We start from the raw sequence: 16,947 nt of genomic DNA, 5'->3' as shown, positions 1-16,947 counted from the left end.
TAGAAGGGGCTTATAGCTCTGTGTAAGTACATTCTTCTGCCTCGTCTCCACCTTTATCTCCATGCCGTGTGTTTATGTGTGAAAATTAGACAAATTAATATATACACAAAAAGACAACAAAAGACTTGTGTAGAGAATGAGATGATAGATGATCGCTGAACTAGGAAAACACATTTATTTTGCCCACAGCTACTTTTCATGATCGTGAGGTTTGGGGAACATCACCGTGACAACAGGATGTGGGCAGAGAGACCCTTGATGACTGTGTGGGCAGGAGGAGGGATGAGAGGAAGGGGAGTTACCGGCACTGAATGTGGCAACGCTACTAACGATTCGATGAGGAATATGAGCACTGAGGACAAAGCTGCTAATCTCTAGATCCTTCAGTGAACTAGAAATGAACATTTAGTTAGAGCATTTAGCTTTTAATAATACAACTATACATACATGTTGAGTTAATTGAGCATCTGTACTTTTCTGTTAAATCACACACACAACTAAAATATGCACGTGCAAATAAGCAACACGCATACCAACGCTCAGCTGAAACCGGTGACAGGTATGACGACTGCTGAGTGAGGCTGAAGGGACAGCAGGGAGCATTCACACTACGCTCTGAGCTATATTTAGTACTGGCAGGCTGTGGCAGGACAGAGCTGAATAAGTCTGGGAATTTCCAAGTTACTCAATTGTTAGTCACATTTTTACTACAGATGCTGGATGTTAATTCTCCACGTATACAACGGCAGAGTGTATATGTTGTTTAAGGATATTATGAGATAAATAGCTGACACATAAAAATGAGCATTTAACCTACTTGGACTGGAAGGTGGGTGGATAATTTTAACTTGGCTAGTAAATTGCCATGTAAGAGAGCAGACTTTAATCCTGAGGGTGTCAATTTAGTGCCAAGGTAGTTACCTACAGCAATCAAAAATATAATGTCGGTGTGCTAATTTCATGTCTATATTTTCTGCATGTTTGTTTAAAATAAGCTTTAAGTGGCTGTTCTGTCATTTACATCTTTTAAGTAAAGCCTTAAATCATTGGAAGCATTACAATCTAAAACCACTGTAGTTAGCTGAAGGGAGATATGATGCTTTTGTTATGAACTTGAGCAAAAGTGGAACAGGCAGAACGTGCGTTTAGCCGTCTGTATGAATGTAGGCTTCAGTATGAGCTACACCACACAGGGGGAGGGAAATTGTCGAGGCAGCAGTCATATGGCAGGTGAACATGCAGTGTTACTCGTTTTACCTGTCTTGCAGCAGAAGTGGCCAACTGTATCTGGCAGAACTTCACAGCTTGGTCCAGAGCTACATCCTCATCAACCTGAGACAAGAGAACAAGGAGAACGAGGACATTAGGGCAGAGCAATGTAGCATTCATATTCCACAGTGGCAGAACTGTGCACATCTCCTTCTATTCATCTGTAATGTTCATCTGTATAGTTTGAGTGGTCCAGTTGTTGAATTTGTGATTCTGGTTCAGAGCCAGCAGGATTTCTTATGAGAACCTCTAAATGGCTGAGTACCAGTAAAAAGAGGCTCACATTAAGGCCCGATACTGCTAGAGGATGTGTGGTGTGTGTGTGGTGTGGTGTGTGGGTGTTGGCGAGCTTAGCTACAGCACAACATCGTACACTTAGCGGTAATCTTGTTCACACAGCTGTTATGTTCCCACCAGCAGCCTGTTGTATGCAGCAGTTCAGAGACCCCCAAAGGGAAGGATTTTTTATTTTTTTACAGCAGCCTTATTCTTCTTTCGAAATTGTGTCAATTGTTAAATGGACTCAGTCAAGCTTCATTGGATCACAGAGGACGGCCCTCCACTTTCACATCATGTCTGGCTTGCTGCAAACCAGTGACGAGTATCACAGTAACAGAAACTAGGGTTTAAATGTGTTCAAATTATTTCAACATTAAATACAAAACTGTCCAATGAAGTATTATCACCACAGACTGCTGCTGTAGCGGGCCAATTCAAAAAAGTAAAAAAGGGATCAACCAAGGTATCATTTGACTGGAGAATTTTTGATCCTACTTGGTACTGGGTTTTCCAATTGATACCATAAAGGAGTTGAGTACTGATGTTCACCACTAACAGCATCACATCATGATTACTATTTCTACATTACATCTCCATCACATTTCTCTATATTGAAACACCTATTGTGACAGTGCATACTCTATATTCAACTGTATCTTTTTGGACTTAAATAACCTTTTCATATAGACTGATTTTCCCTATCGCAAAAATAATTGGTGCTGGTTGTATCAGTCCTCAGATGGGGAAGCCTTAGGGAGGGTTTTCGAGGACCAACATGACTTTTCAGAGATGGAGGAACTGCTACACTGTCATTAACAGACAGTGTTTGACAGCAGCCGAGAGCTGTCATTTCAACACATTCTGAGGCAACGCTCGGAGCCGTGAAATGTGGAAGGACTGCTGGCACGATGATGCATAGCCGAGGCTTTTTATATAGGTAAAACCGAGCAGTCTTTTATGCATCACTTGTCAAGTTGAAAATACTTCCCATGACAGGAAATGCTCCGTCTGTTTAGAACAAAGATCCACATTTAGTGGATCTTTGAATTTTTACCACTGAAAGAGCAAGCCAAAAAGAAACGACTGAAACATGCAATGTGTACTGACAAAATATAAAGAATGAAAGAGATGTGCAAGGTAGAGATTTACAGTACGATGACGTGCAGCTGCACAGGCCATAAAACCACAAAGAATCTGCAGTTTGTGCAAGTAGGTGCACAATCAGAAGATGTTTCTGGAATATGTCCAAACATATTAATCACCAAACTCATTTGGTGACAGGAAACATGTCGCTACTGGTTCTGGCTATTCTCTCTTATGGGTGTGTCTAAGAAAAACTCTTTCTTTGCTATCTCTTAAAGAACACAGCTGTAACCTAGCGCCTAAACAAACAAAAAGAGAACAAGCTGCTGAAGTTGGCCTTTCTCCTCCGATTTCTTCTTTTTCCCTCCTCCACTGCCCTCCCACTCCAGCTAGTGCTCTCTGGCATTACACAGCCAATGACATGGCAACTTCTTTTGGTGCCAACATTGATCTGCAGCTCAATACGGCTGTATAAGCTGATGTGGGCTGCTCTGCAATGACACCATTAATGCCTGAGAAAGCACTAAAGTTGGACTAACTCTCAAACACATCTGCTGTGGTGAAATAGAGACACATCTCTCTCTTTTAGACATCCTTAGAGGAGAAACTTAAAAATCATTAAAAATGTAACATAATATGCATCATTACATAGACGGCAAGACTTTACCAGCTTCTACTATGAAAAATGGGCAGTCAAAATTAATATATATATATATATATATATATATATATATATATATATATATATATATTCAAACTACATATCTACACACTAGACCAGAATCCTGACATTTTTCAATAATCTTATCAGGATTTCAGATGGACTTTTGCCTCAGTGAGAGCACTTCACCACAGTGAATTTTCATTTTTTGGCATCACCTCCACAGCCATTACATTAGTGTTTCACTATTCAATAGGATTTATATGCTGGCTGACTTGGACACTAGATTTAGCACCCGCCTGCAAAATGCAACCTCTGAGCCACTTTTAGATGCCACTGTCATTTTTAAACTGCAGGAATATGGTGATGAAAGGCAACATTTTAACAAAAAAAAAAAAAAAAAAAAGCTGCAAAGAGTGAGCTATAGTAGTTCCCCACCTCCTCTTGGTGTCATGCGAAAAAAAAAAATCCCAAATTCTTCTTTAAAATACCCAAACAGGGCTACATATAGAGTCGGCAGCTGGTTTCAGGAAGAACAGCGGCAATGAGACCAAAGTCACTGAGGGTGAATTTGGGTAAACACGACTGCACTTTCTGAGTCGGGTTTGTCGCTATATTTGAAAACAGAGACAGGGAAAGTCCCTTTTTCTACAGTGGGTGTTTTGTTACTAATTCAGTTAGAAAAGGGGTTTCCCGAGTTCAATTTATTTTAGGAGGGCTGATATGAAGCATGCATGACTTCGCAGAATAACAGGCTCGACATGAATTTTATTCAAGCTGAGCCCATTATTCTGCTGTTTGTGCACAGCAGAGAACACCTTGTGTGGTACATTGTGACATTTACCTGCTTTATGAGCATATATGTTTCTGACATGATCTTCTCAATGCGGCCCAGGTCGTAGGTCATGACTTTTTGGCCTTGCTGCCACACTCTGTACGCATCAAGCAGTAGGGTTTTTCCGGACTCCACATCTTCTAGAAGCTTCCTTTTTCTGTTGGGCCTTCGTAGTAAGCCCTGATCAGTCCCGCTGGTTGCCACAGTGACCTTAGTCACTGAGGCTTGGAGCTGCTGCTGCCTGGAACTAATACTTAGCTCCTCCAGAGACAGCTCTGGTGTCCGGCTGATGTCAGTCACTTTCTGCTGGGGCTCCACAATACTCAGGGAGGTCTCAGTTTCTGTTTGGTTGCCCTGAGAGTCTGTGGTCGTAGAGGGCCTCCTCCAGTGGCCAGTGTCCAGCTCCATGGGCTCCTCTGGCCCTGTCCTGTGCCCCTCGCTCCCAGCAGCCTCCACCTTCCCAGGGTAGCTCTCTAGAGTCTTACTACCTTTATCTGTAGATGGTGGGGGCTGGGTGAGCTGAGCCTGTGAGGCTTCCCTGGGCCCTGTGTCGGTTGCACACGCTCCCTCTGTGAGCTCAGGCTTCTTAGGCAGCGCATGTTTGCTGTCCTCTGAACTGGGCCTATTGGATGCGTCTGTTGTGGTCATTTCCCCCATGGAGGGCGCAGGCGCTTTGGGAAGCTGCTCAGACACCTGAAAGAGACCAGAACCTGTCAAAGCATGAAGTGGGTGCATGCCAGATGTCTAAAATGCTGAGTGGCTTTCAGCTCTCGGTGTGTGTGTGTGTGTGTGTGTGTGTGTGTGTGTGTGTGTGTGTGTGTGTGTGTGTGTGTGTGTGTGTGTGTGTGTGTGTGTGTGTGTGTGTGTGTGTGTGTGCAGTGAGTTGTGCTTCCTTACCCCCGTGAGACTGTTCAGATTGTCCTCCAGGACTTTTACATTTAGGAAAAATGCTCTCTTGGCCAAAACCTGGCGATCAACATCCCGTAAATACTTCCTAGAGGGAAAAGAGGGAGGAGGAGAGAGAGAGAGAGAGGAGGAGAGGTGTCATGGAACAAATGCATAATGCAAAACAAAAACAGTCGTACAGTAGGAAGTCGGTCCTTACTTTCCCTGGTCAGGGGTTCTCTGTAGCATGAAAGAGACTTTCAGCAGAGTATCGTGATCCTTAAGCTGAGACAGCACCTCCAGCAAGAGGACAATGGATCGGTTCATATGAGATGCAAAACTTCCTGGGCGATCAATCTCATCTACTGGAATACGCCAGATGCCCTGGAGGCAGAGAGGAGAGGAAAACATGAAGCAAAATCAGTAGTTAATCATGACTATGCTACAAATAATCAACTAAATATTATTGTTTATAAAATGGAATGGACACTGTTGGTGTGGCATTGAGTTTTAGTTCAGCAGGATTTCAAAACATTACTCAAAACTCATAAAGAAAGCCAAATGGAGTCTATGAGGAGCTGCCCACACCTAACTGGCTGTGTTACTTGACATCAACAAACCTAAACAGGCTAATTTGTGAATTTCTGGAAGTTTATATTTTTATAAGCTGCTCTCAGCTGCTATTCCTGGATTTCTACAGCTTGTGGGGTATATGGCACAAGGAAACAATTAACAGGGAGAGATGGAAAAACTCGATGGAAAAGAAGGCAGAGGAGATAGCAAGAGAAAAATTAATGTGAGTTAAAAACATGGCATTCAGAGAAAAAAAAGCCCTAATGAGGGGATGGAAAGGCTGCAGGAGAGTTGTTGCAGACTGGCTGTCCATGCCGGAGCAGTGGAGGGAGGGATGGGGAGCTTTCTCTCTGGGCGCACATGATAGGCAGCCTCATTAGTGCTCGGTTCTGTCCAAGCAATGCAACAGACCAGTAGACCGGCTGCCAACAAACACAGGCTTCCTTTTGCAGAAGGCACGATGAGGTGATTTTTTTGATGGACGATTCCACCTTTTCAGGCGAGCACATGTCCTCTCCGCAGGTGTAGCACGCGAGGTTTCTGCACTCTGAAGCTATCGATGCGAGTGCAGATGGTGGCCTAGGCTGCGTACAGGCAGAAGGCACATGGCACAGAGCGCTGTGCTTCTGGCCTCTGAAAACGTGTGCGAGACAAAACAAAGATGACCATATCAGGATGGAACAAAACAAATGAAATGGCTCCATCAGCTACTGAAGGCACTGGGGAGTCTGATGCTCCTCTTAATAGACAGCTCCAGATTGTCAGATGACATTTTCCGAGCCTTTGGAGAGGAACAAAGCAGGATAGAAAGGCAAAATAAACCAATCAAATTATATTACATCCCCCAGGGTGGACTATTGAGAAAGTGTCAAATCTGGCTATCAAACATTTGATATACGCTAAAACCCAGAAAACCAACATCTCATCTGTAAATCAAAACCTGATGATTTTAATGTATTCATCTCATGTTTTTGTCACATTTCTTACTAATTTAGGCTTAAATCTATGATGTTCACAATGTTTATTAATCAATTCAATGATAATGTTACAGAATCTAACTCCAACGGGGTGTAATAACCCAAATTTAGAGGCAGTGGTCAATAACACATTCTAAATATCAAGCATATTGCTCCAATGCCTGCGTGAAAATGAGAAGATTTATTATCATATGACGCAATTGAGGGCTTGGGAAGGTTTTAACCTTTCAATGCACAGATTACCAAAAGCCTCCAACAGGAGCGGGACAAGTATGATGAGGGGGGGTGGGCACCGCTCTCTTAGAAAAAACATCTCTAATGGAAGAGAGTTGTTCTTCATCAGAGACCCATCCAACCACAGCAAATCTGTTTAGGGAAAGCAGAGCCATGGCTTTACACAGATTATGCTGTAGCGCAACAGCTAAAGCAGATTGGTAAGACTTTAACTGAAATGATTTTAAGCATCCTTTTTTTTTTCCTGAGAGAAAATATGACCACTGCTTGATATCTGGAGCGACAGCTTTGGCACAGATGTGGCCAAACATCACGCAAGAATCTGAAGGAGATTAAGATGCACAGTAAACAAGGGATGAACAAGAGATAAATGTGTGACAAGAGCCTTTGGAACAAATGGATTCTGCTCGTTCTTCTATTTTCAGGTTCAAATGGGCTGTTTTGATTGAGGGTAAAGAGGGCAATTAGTGGACGCATCACATTCTAAAGTATTAAAAAACAGCAACTTAAAGGGTTAACTGTTGCGGCGTGACAAAAATAGAGGATGAAGAGCAGGGACTACAGCGTGATTGTCCCTCTACATCGATGTGTGAAAGCCTGCCAAAACAAAATGCTGGCTGTCTGAAGCACACTTTAGTGGGAAGTCTTATAAGTGTTGTCTTATCTACTTTATCAACATGTCTCAACATGCCATCATAAACAGGAAAGGCACAGGCCTAAAATATCATCCACAGTGAAACTTACTAAGTGCGGGAAAGTTGAGCCAAGTCAGCATTAATGTGTCTCGTAGCAGTCATTACTGCAGTTTACCAGTCACTACAACATCACAATTAAGACAACAAAGTGCAACTTTAGAATAACAGATATGAACAAATCCAAGATGGCTGGTTCACCTGACACTGCTACCAGCCTTTGTCAGGCGGGTGGTATCTTTTAATATCTTTCTACATTCTTCTCTACATCAGTCAGACATTCAGAAATGAAGAATGCTTAGGATGACTATTTAAAAGCAGTTTCTCTTTCAATTCTTTACCATTCAACAGGAGTACCTCTGATTACAACACACTTCACTCCAAGTATAGCACCAACTCTCACAAAATAACACGAGAACTTATATAAACATGAAGAAGAACTTGTGCTCGATTTTGTAAAAAGTCTGATGGAAAGAGAGAAAGCGACTCACCATCACCAAAGAAAGCTACTCCACGGTGCCTGTGTTAGTATTCTTTTGGACAGTTTCCTGCTGGCGGTAGCAGCACCAGCAGCCTGGCAGCGCATCCACCCTGAAAGAAGCTCACGCTCAGAGAGCAAGGGGTGGGCTGCATTTGGGTGCTAGGGCAGCGAGAGCTGCATAAGAGGAAAAGAAGGAAGCACAGCTGCACACAGCAGAACAGGAATAGAAGAAGAAGGAGGAGAAGGAGAGAATTGCAGCTGCCTTGGTAAGAGGAGAAACAGCACTGGAGTCAGGGCCTATAAGCTCAATATGCCACTGACAGACACGCTGACTTGTTCCTCTCCTGCTTTCAAACCCTGCCATCTCAAAACAAAAACACCCACGCACTCTATCTCCGCTCTCCCCTGACCCCAGCCTGCTGGAGTTCTCTCTCCCCCCTCCTCCTCCTCCCTTCCTTTCTCTCGCACTATGCACAGCATACAGCCAATCCTTGTAGGTCTTTATCAGCCAATCATAGGCGAGAAGAGAAACTCCCGCCCATTAGTGCACACCCACACAATAAACACACAAACAGAGGAGTGAGAGCAAGAGAGAGAGACAGAGTAATGAGGAAACAAAACAAGTGCAACAGAGAGAGGAGATGAGTAGAGCGAATAAGAGCCAGGGGGAGGGGTAGAGTGTGATCACCCTGAAGACAGAGCAACAGGAAAAAGAACAAGACAACGTAAACTGGCTGAAAAAATGTGCTACCACATCAGTGTAGTGGGGTGCATCAAGATGATGGCACACCGAAAGAAAAGAATAACACTAAAAAAAAAACTTGAGGGGGAAAAAAAAGGAACAGGTTTGTATGTAAGCCCCCCCATTAACCACAGAGAAGACTGTGCTGCGTACACACTCAGGACCAGCAGCCCTCACCTTCCTCTTTTCCTCTCTTTAAACTCTGGTCGTGTCTCTCCAGCCCGTCAACACACTACACAAACACACCTTGTTTTTCCTGCTTCCTGTTGTGTGAGTGAGGGGGGAAAAAAGCTTGAAAAAAAGGCGAGCTCGACCGGTCACAGAGCCAGGGAAGTGCGATGGAAAACATACTGGCAGCCAGAGTTCACCCTCTGACATGCAAATCAAAATATCAACTTCTACAAATGTATTCATTGGGCCAACACTCCTCCCCTCAGATAAAAAAAAAACAAGGTTCTCCTGAGTGGAGCTCCACCTACAGCACATTACGCAGCTGAACACACAAATGTTTGACTCATACATCAAACTGAGGCAAGCAATGCAAGTGTAAGTTCTCCCGAGAAGACTATCTTGACCTAATGTAACAGGACACTGAGACCTATCAATAAGCAAAGTTCATTTCTGACAGGAGAACTCGTTTTAAAAAGACACCGAATCAGTTCAAGACGAGGATGGATTTGTCTGAAAATGTAGCAACAAGGACATCCATTTTCTCTGGAGCTTTGTAGAGAGTGAGTGTGTGAGTGGGTGGAAGAATATGTAAGCAAGTGTGTGGTGCGTTGAGTGAGGGAGAGGGTGGAGGTACGCTGTGCCTGTGCGAGCACATCGGGACTCCACACAATCACTAAACAGTAGTCTTCAGCAGCCAGAGGGTCTGGCATTTCAGAAGCACTGTGACCGATATCATTAGTTTCAGCCTTGATCTTCTGTTACAAAGGCTGGGAATAATAAAAATGACAATAATGCCATTATAATTATTTGCCCACAATGATTACAACACAAAGCGATTCTTAAATTTGCAAGAGTTTGCAAGACATGTTTGTGGTAAATTGCAATATCTGTAAACACGTAAATATGCAAGTTTCTGCCATTAGAGGTTTCTCAATCAAAACAGTAACAAAAGATGGAGTTGGATAACATTGTAAAGTAGCGTGGGATCATTGTCTTAATTGTTAAACCATCATTGCTACACAATTTCTCCCAAACAGATGGTGCTCTGTAGTCAGCTTCTGTAGTTTCTCTTTAAGATATTGGCAGAGTGCTATGTTGTCTTTAGTACCGTCTTTTCTTATGTTGGTATAAAGTTTAGTTACAAGCTTAGGTAATGTTAACATTACACTACCATAATGGACAATTACCCATTGATACTGTCCACTTAACGGTTTTGCAGTGGTGGCCAGAGTCAGAGTTTGCGCTGTTAAGTCGGCCCTCCTTTTTATATTGTCAAATAATAATTAAACAAATTTACCAGAAAAATTTGCACTTGGACAACATTAGCATTTTAAGAACAACCTAAAATGACACAAGCAATATTAGGAAAAATGTTATTTGATGTTTACTTTGATTTTTTTTAGTTTGGTTAATGTCCCGTCTGCTAGCATGGAGGGGGCGGGATTTATGATCTACACTGCAGCCAGCCACCAGGGGGCGATCAACATGTTTTGGATTCACTTTTGGGGAGTAGTCATGACATCCATATTTATAAACAGTCAATCATATGTTCCCGGGTTTCTCTGCATTTTAAAATTGTTGCAAACAACTGGGATAATGTAAGTACAAAACTCAACAATATATATAACATAGGTCTAGTTGTCCTTAGTCATTTTAATGCAGAAAAGTTACATATTATATCTTTAAAATGAAGAAATACCCCTAAAAAACAGTTATATGCCAGATTTATAGACGGTATTGACGGTATTATTACAAAGCGGAGAGTCTGAGCCATCTGAACATGCACACAAAAACATGAACACACACACACCATAAATTAAACATCAAACAGTCATACATAAGCAAAGCAGAACAGTTCAGAGTTCAAACGTCTGCAGTAAAAGGAGGAAACTCCCTTAGTTTCACAATACTGATGCCAGTTTATCAATAACGTATCATAGATTGTATGTATGATGTAATGCGATTTAAATGATTTCCTGTGACTCAGGAAATCTTAAAATAGACTTACTCAGTCGTTGTGATTTCTAATTTAAATATCTCCACTACTATTACTTCATTACTGGTGTATGAGTGTGCTGGACTTCCTAAAATCATTCATGTTGACAACCACACTAATAAATTATTCAAAAACCTCATTGGGATCATTTCTAAACCGCAGTATATGGGTTACTTTATGCAGGCTCAGTTCATGTAACCCAGCCAGGGCAAAAAGGGAAAAGTGGGGCATCATGACCTACATTAGGGGAATCTGTGTTCGCCAACAGGCTCAATGTGGTGTGCACTCAGTGGACAGTCAAGTCTCCTTGACATCCAGGTGCCATGCGTCATGCCATATGTTTGATGTGATCACAGTGTGTGAATTTGAGGCAGCTCCTGTGCACTCACTCAGTCTTACTCAAATACATACAATATATTTAGCAGTGGCGACGAGTGACTAATCAGGCTCAAATGCAGAGGTTAGCTGTCAGCTGAGATTGACTTGCCTAAAGAATACAAGTCAGGTAAGCTAGCTTCTCCAGAGTTTCCATTCAAACCCACTCCTGCCTGGAAAAAACTATTAACATAGTCCTAATAACTACTTTTAAAAAGATTGTATCCCCTGAGGTTTTCTGAAGCTGATAAAATGAAAGCTTGAAAACGCAGTCTATACAAAATGTTTCAGTCACTTCATTGTTAATGTAATAACTGCCATGAACGCACAGGCTCAAGGCAAACAGGCATGTTTGATTAATCTTTAGAAAAAGGTTTCCATTGTCCTCCAGTAGAGAGAGAGGACTTGGTTTGAAGGGAACAGTAAAGCTCCAACAGTTGGTATGCCAGGGTGGCAGGTTTGCTTCCAGAAGGGGCTCTGTGAGAACCCGGCGGGAGCCAGTGCGCTGCAGAGCTCTCCCTCAGCTCAGACCTGGCCCACATCACTTCTACAGTCTGTTACCAGAACCCTTCTGGAGTCAGTGTTGCTCTCCGCAGCCTACACAGCCATGTCCAAAATAATGTGCACTGCCAAAATAAGCCCTGACAACAATGAAATGGAGGTGCTGATTTGAAGTGACGTTCTGCTTGTATTATCTGCCCTGTGACAAAAGTAAGAGCGTTTAGGCTTTGACAAATCCCACAAGAAACTAGTCAAAAAAGTAAACCAATTATTGCACATGCCAAAAAAGGACATACAGTAATAACCACTTCAAGTCAGAAAAGGTAAATAAACTGACATGCAAAGCAGATGTCGCATCCAGACAGTAATCTCCTCTACTGGAACCCAACAGAGGCCTTGTAATTTCAAGAGGAAGATAATTCAACAATCTCCCACTGTGTGATTCCATTTATAGCAGCACTTGTATCTAGTGATCCAGATTTAGGGCATTTTGTGCATCAAATTGAATTATGTGAGTAATATGTGTGAAAAGGGTAAACCTAACTGTAGTGTGCCAGTCAATCACTCACAGCAAAAAAACAGATCATTAGTCACAAAAGTAATGACATACCTCAGTGCTCCACAGGTACTGCGCCCACACAGAGGCGCAGTATAGAAAGTTAACCTCTTCCACTCCCCTCCTCCCTACCATAGACCCAGTTTTTGTATTTTTTTAGGGAGGGGGGGGGGGATTTTTAGTGCGAAATAGCAGGTCAACAATATACGTCACACAGAAATTGTATAAATCACTTATAAGCTGGTAACCTGAAGATTAATTACAGATGCAGTACTGTGTGTCAAGTTTTTCTAAAAATAAAATATGTCATAAACATTATGTTTTGATTGAGTGCCTGTTCACATTTTAAAAGTTAAGAATGTATAAGGGCTTTGAACATTATGATGGAAGTATGTGATGGACACTCCCATGGTCAATTATTGCAGCAGTTTTTGTTAAACCGATTACGTGCGAAATTTAACAATTTTTTACGACTCAAGAAGTAATAAAAATGGTCCTAAATACCATATCCAAACACCATAGAAATATTCATGCTGTGATTTGGTATCAAAAACGTGACATTTGGACATTTCTGTAAGAATTGCATTTTTGGATGGCAAGCATTTCCGTTCTGGAAATTGCTCAGAAAACGTTGTATTTTTAATATAAATAGGAAAGCCACACATGCCGTGAATGCCCAAAGTTTCTACATTGTGGTTGTAAAGTTTCATGAGGCTGTGATTATCCTAAAGGTCAAAAACAGCTCATTTTATTCAGTGAGATCAAGTTTCAAAAAATGGTCTCACCACAATGAAATTGCTTTTGAGGGGACAAACATCATCACACATAAATAAAATTGGGCTCATTGGATCAACAAGAATCTTGGCTTTCCAGTCATACTAAATTTAGGAATGGGCATACATTTTAAGCAAAATAACACATTTATACTGCATGCAACCTGGGCGGTTTTTGCCTAAAACTTCATGGGATTAGCGTAAAGTGGTAATGTCTGTAAAGGGGAGACTCATGGGTACCCCCTCATTTTCATTCAAATACCTTGAGGTGAGAGGTCATTGGACCCTTTTGAAAATGGCCATGCTAGTTTTTCCCTCACCAAATTTTTTTAGTTTAAGAGGTTAAAGAAAAAACAATCAGATAATCAGTATTATCTATTCAAAAAGCAACTTATTAGCTTATTGCAGATATATTGGTATGGATTTATATCTCAGCTGATACTTAACAATAAACTGCAGTATAGAAATACCAATGCAATGTTTAATATAGCATTGACCCGGAGAGGTAATTACAATTTTGAGTGTTTTAAAAGGCCTTCCTTGCTTGTATCTGAGATTACAAATAGGACTTTGCCAGATGTCCACTACAATCTTTCAGGCATGCCTGAATCACCACCAAGCCAACTCTTTCAACACAGCCTTGGAAGTCAATTAAATGTTTTCTACTACTTTTAATGGTTATTGAGTTTTGAACAATCGTAGGTGTTACTGTAATGGAATGCCAAAAAATCCAGTGATGACGGGTGTCTCTAAAATGTAATGACTAATGTAAGGTGACATAATGACACGTGGAGAGGCGGGGGGAAAAAAACATGCAGGTATGGTGAACTCCGACTTACATTGAACAGGTTTGTCTTGTTTCTTTCACAGAAAAGTCCTTGGGCTGGCATGTGCTTCAGCTGTTGCCATGGGACACTGCTTCCTAGCAACACATCTCGGGCCCACTGTAGGTTCTGTGGAGGGAAATAAATAATTAAATGGGAAAACCCACATACATTTCTATGTATATTTGAACATATATAACACATAAGAAATCGGTGGGGGTAAGCTGTCCATCATCAGAATAGACTGACAAAAGTGATAAAGAGGTGTGTCTTCATATGCAGTATTTCAAATCTGCTAAAAAGGGGGAAAAAAATAAAATAATGCCCATTTGCAATCAGGATAATGCAAACCTCTTTTCACAACATGATGACTCACAAATCAGTGTATATACCCGTGCCCTGTTTGAAAAGATAGCACGCTAATGCCACTTCATGTTATCGATCACCAACCCAGTAGCCTATAGCATGAAATTACAGGCCTCCTCTCCTTCCATCTTTGGAGTCAGGATAAAGATGGCCAGACAATGTGAATGGGGCAGTTTTCCTGACATCAAAAGGGATACAGAGGCTTTTAACACTGGAAGTGTAGGGTTGTGTGTGTGTGTGTGTGTGTGTGTGTGTGAGGGGGGGGGGGGGGGGGGGGGGGTGTTAAGTAACCTGTGTCAATAGCCTCACATCAAGTCAGTGTGTCATCAAGTCACTGCCAGAGTGCCTTTGCTTTCATCCAAGCTGCTGAAAACTCTACTGGAGGCAAAATCTGAGGGAAACCTTACCAGCTGTGTAAGCCTCAATCAAAAGAATTGAGCCTCAAGGAAATGATCTTTATTGAACTTATTATTTTTTGTGCTCCTGACTGTGACTACAAGAACAAAGAAAAAAAAGAAGATTAAAGATTAGTCTTTTCGCAAATTAGGAAGACGCTACAGCTTGGAGCAATGAAACCTATGACGCTGCACACAGGAGCACTCCGAGGTCAAATTAACATATTACAAAATAAAATATGAAATCATCTTTACCCTCCTAATTCGCCCTTATTGAGTAGGGACAAAGATTGCATTAAAATGGTTTGACAAACACAGCACTGACAGAAGGATGCCACCACAGCGAAGCTCAACACAACTTCTCTGTGCCAAACTGGCTGAGGGAGCACTGCGCTACCACCCACACACACCTCTGCCCACAGAGCCTTATAGCCAACGCAGGCTGTTTCAGCAACTCGTGCATCACTGCAGAACTCAGTCCCACAAGGAAAGCCGAGAAAGAATAGATTAAATAGCCCTCGCAGCTCTAATATACTTGTCTCTAAAACGATCAATTCAAAAAGGTCCATGTGACATTTGAGGAAATTATAAGAATTCTTAAGACTCATTTTCTGTAAATACCACCATTAATGGCAGGAGGTACTGATTATAGGTGTATGGCTTAGGTTTAATGGATGATTTGGCCTGTGAAATTCAATGACAATGGACTTGTGACATCAGTTACCAGGGATGGACTGACCTGATGGGTCTTGCTATTGGAGTAGAAGAAGGCCAGGCGGTAAAGACTCTTGTAGTGCTGAGGGAAACGGCTGAGGCAGAGGAAGAGAGCGCTCCTGCACATTTCCACCAGCATTCGCCTCTGGTCAGCGTGTTCTGCAGGCAGGGCCTTGGGCACCTCAATCACCTCAGGGGGGGGCTCTGGCTTCCTCTTGCCTTCAGTGACTGGAGTTTGAGGAGTGGCCTGTTGAGAGGAGGCTTGCTTCGGAGGGGTGGCTGGGACGGGCAGAGGATGAGGACAGGGATCCGTGGAGACTTTGGGGGCTGAAGTCTCGGGGAGTGTCACCACCACGGTGTCTACTACTTCCTGGATAATTTTCTCTTCTGTCTGGATGCCAGTATGTTCTCCATGTGATGCTAAAGTAGGATTCAAACCGAAGACTTCAGGACGGAAAAAAGGCAAAAAACTGATTCAAGTATTACCAAAAACATTAAAATAATCAGAAGGGTTGTGTGAGGGGACAGAAATAGAAGCAGAACATTAAGCTACATTTTTTGGAAATATAAAAGAACAAAATAGAAGTAAACAGTGCAGTAGGAATGGTCTGAGAAGTTTTTACAGATGTTTTGATTTTTTTTTTTTTTTAAAGCCAATAAAGTGAGTCGACAATGGAATCCATTGTAACCTCTGTAAATCAAACCTGAGCAGTGGATTCAGTGTGTTGCATTTTAGATAAGCTTTTCTCAATGCCTAATGTGGAGCATGTAATGTGCACATTTAAATACTTTAACTGCATATTGTCATATGGATTAAATGCATTGAGCTCAAACGGGTAAATAAAGCAAAATGGTTCAAGTAGCTCCAGGAAATCTCCACTATTGCAGTCTTGGTATACCTGTGTCCTCAGATGCTGGCTGCCCTTCCTTCACAGGTGTTGTGCTTTCTGATGATGATGAACTGGCTTTACCAGAGGCGGGTTTATGGCTGCTGTCTTGGGAGCTGGTGGGATCTGTGAAGGCATCCTGGGTGGAGTTGGAGTCAGAGAGCATCACCACCTCACTGTCCTGACTGCGCTCTGCCAAAACAAAAAAAACAAACGATAGTTGAATGGCTGCAGATCAAGACCAATCAGTCTTTGGGAAATTATGAAAAGTGTTAAGTTGCTTCTGTCTGTTATTTTTTGAAATTTATTTTACTTTTATTTTAGTTTGGAGACTAGATCTTTCAGTTTATGTTGTGGTGTTGGATGGAGATTACTGTATCGTGTGTATTTCAACAAATTATCCAAGATGTGCAATTGCATACTTTGGCAGCATGCTGTGTAACCCTTTTTTTTTCAAGCTGTTCGTGACTCATTTTTACATGCAAACATTCCTAGAAAAATATAATTATGAAACAAAAATAGGTCATGAGCTACAAATCCTTATTAGTGCATCAATAATGACACACGCAGTTGTTATAAAAGGGCGATGGTTTGTTTTTGTAAATGGTCCAAAACCAAAATGCGAGCATTCCTCTTAATTGCAGTGTTGTGCAGCCTCAGCAAAAAAAAAAAAAAAAA

The 16,947-nt window shown here is 41.9% G+C and overlaps 1 protein-coding gene across 2 annotated transcripts in view; it reads right to left on the bottom strand.

Moving 5' to 3' along the window:
• cabin1 (calcineurin binding protein 1) overlaps positions 1 to 16,947 on the bottom strand; it is a 38,513-nt gene that overhangs the window by 7,932 nt on the left and 13,634 nt on the right. For both annotated transcript variants that reach the window (XM_062417000.1, XM_062417001.1), the window contains 7 exons: positions 16,282 to 16,461; positions 15,408 to 15,802; positions 13,923 to 14,036; positions 5,233 to 5,396; positions 5,025 to 5,121; positions 4,137 to 4,820; positions 1,258 to 1,332 (listed from right to left, as the gene is read on the bottom strand). In XM_062417000.1, coding sequence (XP_062272984.1) covers positions 1,258 to 1,332; positions 4,137 to 4,820; positions 5,025 to 5,121; positions 5,233 to 5,396; positions 13,923 to 14,036; positions 15,408 to 15,802; positions 16,282 to 16,461 — 1,709 coding nt within the window. The remainder of the gene's footprint in view (positions 1 to 1,257; positions 1,333 to 4,136; positions 4,821 to 5,024; positions 5,122 to 5,232; positions 5,397 to 13,922; positions 14,037 to 15,407; positions 15,803 to 16,281; positions 16,462 to 16,947) is intronic.

The sequence above is a fragment of the Scomber scombrus genome, chromosome 4, assembly GCF_963691925.1.
Source record: "Scomber scombrus chromosome 4, fScoSco1.1, whole genome shotgun sequence".
NCBI lineage: Eukaryota > Metazoa > Chordata > Actinopteri > Scombriformes > Scombridae > Scomber > Scomber scombrus.
Note: the sequence above shows the minus strand (reverse complement) of the source record. Positions and strands in the feature narration are given on the sequence as shown.